We start from the raw sequence: 5,387 nt of genomic DNA, 5'->3' as shown, positions 1-5,387 counted from the left end.
AAAAAATCTATAACAATTTTTTTTCTATTTTTGAAAATAAATAAAATTCTAATCTACATTATGCTTTGTCTAATAAATATAAATAATAGAAAAATGCTATCTATATTTTTTTCAAAAATTCCTAGTTAAAAAAAGAAATAGAAAAAAAAAATTAGACACTATACAGCCCGAAAAATCTTAAAACAGACCACTAAGGCTTATTTGGGTTTGAGAATATTATACAATATGGGACATGAATGTTTTCAATTTGAAATACATATATTATAGAGATTTTTCTATATCACGATTTTGATAATTTGTCGAGAATATATTTTCTTTTTTTTCTTCTAATAATCAAAAACATGACGCCAACTGTGAAGATAATCTCGATATTTTAAAACAATACCCCAATCACGAACAAGTCTTCTTGTTTCATCAATTGGATCACGATCCTCAATTGACATAATACTTCTTTCGACTCTTGGTGGCATTTGCAATGATGGCAATAGAACAATGTTTGTCTCAACTTCGCACAGCATCATTATAAGATAAGCATGAGTGTTTTTTAAGGCATCAGAAATTATTGAATTTCTCTCATCCTCCATTAATTCCTCGAATGCCACGGCAAATTTTTGCAAATCCAAATGCAATTTTGGTAAATGACTTGCAATCTAGAACAAAAAGAAAAAAAAACGAAAATTTTAATTAACATTAGTGACAAAAATTATTTTATTTATTATTTATTAATTAACTCAATCAAATTGTTTCTTGCTTCGAAAATTTTTATTAAAAATAATCCAGACGTTTATTTAGACCAAGTAAATATATTTATTTAGAAACAAATTTTGGTTGAATCAGAAAAATTAAATAGTTAAACAAATTTTTTTGTCAAAACGAACAACAAAATTTAATTTGGTTTAATCAATTTATTTCTTTGTTCGAAAAAATTTATTAAAATAAACTAGACGTTTATTTTAGACAAAATATATATATATATTATTGGAATAAAAAAAAAAATTTCTTTGAATCAAACAAATTGGGTTGAATCAAAAGAAAATTTAATTTAGTTCAATCAAATTTCTTCTTTGTTCCAAAAAATTTATTTAAATAAACGTTTAGTTTATTTAGACCAAGGGAATATTTATTTTGAATCACATTTAGTTGAATTCAAACAAATTTTGGTTGAATCAAATAAATATTGCATTTAAATAAAATTTAGGTAAAATTAAAATAAAAATTTAATTTGGTTCAATTAATTTGCTTCTTTGTTTGAAAAATTTATTTAAATAATCTAAACATTTATTTAGTCTACTCTCTAAATCTAAATTAGTAAAAATGTTTACTAATTTAAATTAGAGACTCACTTTTTGCTTTATAATTAGTTAAATTTTACTAATTTTAAGTAAAAGTTGCTAATAATTAGTAAAATTTTACTAATTGAGAAGCAAAAAGTGAGTCACTAATTTTAAATTAGTAAACTTTTTTACTAATTTTTAGTAAAATATTACTATTTGATTTAGTAATTTTTTCAATTTTTTACTAAACTTTTAGTAAAAAGTGACTAAAAATTAGTGAAAATTCTTACTAATTTAAATTAGTAGCTCACTTTTCACTAATATTCAGATTAAGAGAGTCAGTAATATTTTTACTAAAATTCAGTCAAATTTCTCTGAAAATCAGTTGAATTTTTACTTATTTAAATAGTTAAATCTGCATTATCATTTGTCGGTAAAACAGATTTTACTGTTTTCATCAGCAAAAATTCCCATACTGTTCAGTAAAATGTTACTAAATTTTTAGTGAAAAAACATACATAAGTGATTCAGTTGCTAAATTCCAATTAATTAAACATTAGTTAATTAATTAACTAATTTAAATTTAGCGCGCAAGGAAAAAAAATAATTTGAAACAGCGAAACGTTTCGCTATAGTAGCAAAAAGTTTTACTTAAAACAGCGAAACATTTCGCTATAGTAGTAAAAAGTTTTACTATTGTTTCAATTAAATATTTTGCTATTCTAGTGAAACCTTTCGTTGTTTCAAGTAATTTTTTTTCCCTGAGAGTAGAAATAAAAGAAAAGCAGATAAAAAAAAAGGTAAAATTGGAACAAAAATGAAATTGTAATAGAATATTAATTAGCACATTATTTGTAATATTAATTAGAATATTAATTAGAGTATTAATTAGAATATTTATTACAATATGACTTACAATATTAATTACAAAATTAATTACAAAATTAATTACAAAATTAATTACAAAATTAATTAGAATAGAAAATCCAAAGAAGCTTTTCAATTTTTTCTCCAATTTTAAGAAGGAAAAAATTAATAATAAAAAAATATTAATTTATAGTAAAATGATTTGTAAAATTTTTTTTACGATTAGAAAATTCTATCGTGAGAGTAAAGATGAATGACGTGAATTATTTGACATCACTACTTACAACGAAAGAGAGAGAGAGAGAGAAATGTAAATAGTAAAATGATTACAAACTTGTGAGAGAATTGTATATGAGAGGTGTATATGGGGGTGGGGGAGAGTGTGAAGGGAATGAAACTTGTTATCAGTTTTCTGTTGGCGTTCGAGTCCCGATTACGCAGTCGCGAGACACGGCGAGTAGAAGGCTATACGCGCGCATTGCGAGAACCGACCACCGCTTTCCTGTTACCCTGGTACTTTATAATAATTACTGTCTCATTAAAATTTGTTATTTAACGTTAATCAATTGCAAGCACAATTTATGTTTGGGGCAAAAAGCGATACATATGTACCACGTGTTTATCTTTATTCAAAACAAACATTTCGCTGGACCAAATAATTCAATTTTCACGGGGGCCAATATCGCGAATATTATACATTCTCCTCCTCTATATAGAGAGAGGGAGACTAAATACAACCCTCCACGTGCTTATGAACTCACAGAGCAAATGAATATTAATGATCATGGTGAAATGCATAATTCATTAATATTAATCTACTTCACTGTTGCATATATATTAAATCTAATTTACTAATATTGTAAGTTTTCAAAACTTTACAATTTTCTTCATTATTATTTACTGTTCAAGTTTTGGTTTTATTTTAAAATATATTTTTATTTTTATTAAATTATTAATTTTATTAAAATTTTTAATTTTTATAAATTTTTTTTTTGTAATATTTTTTCTTTCTAAAAAAAATGATACAGAGGAATGTAAAGAAAAAGAACCAAAAAAATCTCTCTTGAAATTAATTAAAATTGAGAATCTGTTTTTGAATTCTTTAGTTTTTTTTTTTTTTTTGGTGAAATATAAATTTTCCCAGTATCGATGCGAGTTCAATAATTGAAGGCTCAGAGGAAAAAAAGAAACTATAAAACGGACAAATATACAAATTTCTCTCTGAGAATGCTTTCTCAGCAGGATACTTATTTGCAGTCAAAAAAACATTCTCAAAAAATTTTATATATTATACTTTTAAGAACAATATTTCATGAATTTTTCCATATAAACAATAAGAGAAAATAAACATAATGAAATTCAGAAAAATGTATCAACAAATATATGGGAGAAAGAAGAAAAATTAAATTTTGAATATAAAAATAAATTTGCAATTTATTATAAAAATAATAATAATATTTCCTTTATTTGGGGATAAGTATATAGAAAAAGTAAAAAGAAAAAAGTCTAGTAATAGAAGAAGAAAATTCAGTAAGAAATCAATAAAGAAATATTGAGTGAGATGAAAAAGAAGAAGATGTAAAAGATACAGAGGAAACAGTAGAAAATAGGTTAGAAAATTAAATAAATGAAGAAATAGTAGAAATAAAAAAAGGAGTAAAAAATTGAAAAATAAGTTTTTTTGTAGATAAGTAGATAAAAAGAAAATTCATTGTAGAAGTGCTAAAAAAGTATAGTGTAATTATTACTTTCGTCGGTAAAAGAAAGAAGAAGAAGAAGAAGAAGAAGAAGAAGAAGAAGAAGAAGCGAAATATAAAAAAAACGCAATGAAAAATTGAAGAAGTAGAAAAAAGAAGAGAATCAGTAATTATGGAAGAAAATAAAGAGAGAAAAAGAAATCGAAGAGAACAATTAAAATAACTAGAAGAAAAAAAATAGTAGTTATAAAAGAAAATAAAAATGGAAGAAAAAAATTGAAGAAAAAGAAGAAAGGAGTAAAAGAAGAAATAATAATAAAAAATGGGAAAATCTAATAACAGAAATAGAGGTCGGGATAAAAATAGAAGAAGAGGAAGAAGTAGAAGAAGGAGAAAAAGGAGAAGAAGAAGAAGAAGGAGAAGAAAAAGAAGAAGAAGAAGAAGTTTTCGCTATTCTAGAGAAATATTTCGCTGTTCCAGAGAAACTTATGGCTGTTCCAGGTGAAGATTTTTTTAAAGGGGGAAAAGGAAATTTAAAATGTAAGGGGCAAATTAAAAATAAATGAAAAAGAAAATACAAACTATAGACAAAATTACAAATTAATAAAATGAAGAAGTACAAAAAGGAAGATAAGATGAAGATAAATAGAAAAAAATATAGCAAGAAAGTAAAAAATATTAATAGTAACAAAGAACAAAAAAAAAAATTAAATAAATTAAATTAATTCAAAATAAATTAAAATTATGTTATTATTTATATCCTTCCAATTATATCACTAAAAAGAAGCTTTCTGGCCATTTTTTGCAAATTCGTCAATTTCTTAATTTTATTTCATTAACAATTAATTGACAAATTGTAAAAAAAAAATTATCCGAAAAATAAAAAAAAATTAATTAAAAATTAAAAAATTAAAATTAAATTAATTAATAAACAAATTAAGAATAAATTGATAAATAATGATAAAGAAAAATTGATCCAAAAACCTTCATTTATATAATAAAAAAAAAAATTAAAAACTAATAAAATTCTCACCATTTGAGATGATGCTTTGGACAATTTTCGAATTGCATTAACGTCCTTCTCGCCGGGTACCCAATTGGGAATATATTGATGCTTATGAACACCGCGTCTTGCACGTTCATAAAGAAAATCATAATCATGACTCAAATAATTGTTCATAGTCAATATATGAAGTAGTTTAATACTTTCAAGGCTAATTCTAACTTCCTCATCATTACCACTGGTTGCTTCCGTTTCCTTAAGCATACCACATGGTTTATGCCACGCGGGTGTCGTCGCTCTCTTTAAACGACTTGGCGCAGTCAAAACAATTGTCAAAATTGAAAGAAAAAACACAACACTGATTTTATTCATTTTTGTTTATTTTTTTTTTATTCAACTTCACTTTATTGATGACTCACAAAAAAAAATTTTTTTTTTTTGCACTCTATTATTATTATTATTATTATTTTTTAAAAAAAAATTTATCAACTTTTTAATGTATTGATCACTGATAACAAGTCGATATAGTGGATTAAATACTAATAT

General features: G+C 24.0%; 1 protein-coding gene across 1 annotated transcript; it reads right to left on the bottom strand.

Annotated features, from left to right (window-relative positions):
- LOC127283044 (uncharacterized) lies at nucleotides 1-5,387 on the bottom strand. Its single transcript, XM_051307697.1, has 2 exons — nucleotides 4,872-5,387; nucleotides 1-650 (listed from the first exon to the last, which is right to left on the bottom strand). Exons 1-2 carry the CDS (start codon nucleotides 5,211-5,213, stop codon nucleotides 327-329), a joined length of 666 nt encoding a protein of 221 aa, XP_051163654.1. The 5' UTR covers nucleotides 5,214-5,387; the 3' UTR covers nucleotides 1-326.

The sequence above is a fragment of the Leptopilina boulardi genome, unplaced genomic scaffold (assembly GCF_019393585.1).
Source record: "Leptopilina boulardi isolate dan_hultmark-lab unplaced genomic scaffold, ZJU_Lbou_2.1 LbouV2_305, whole genome shotgun sequence".
Classification (NCBI taxonomy): Eukaryota; Metazoa; Arthropoda; class Insecta; order Hymenoptera; family Figitidae; genus Leptopilina; species Leptopilina boulardi.
Note: the sequence above shows the minus strand (reverse complement) of the source record. Positions and strands in the feature narration are given on the sequence as shown.

Coding starts and splice junctions, on each gene's coding strand:
- LOC127283044 (XM_051307697.1), bottom strand. CDS start 5,213: ATGAATAAAATCAGTGTTGTGTTTTTTCTTTCAATTTTGACAATTGTT. Junction 651..4,871: donor CCAAAGCATCATCTCAAATG/GTGAGAATTTTA, acceptor TTTTTGTTCTAG/ATTGCAAGTCATTTACCAAA.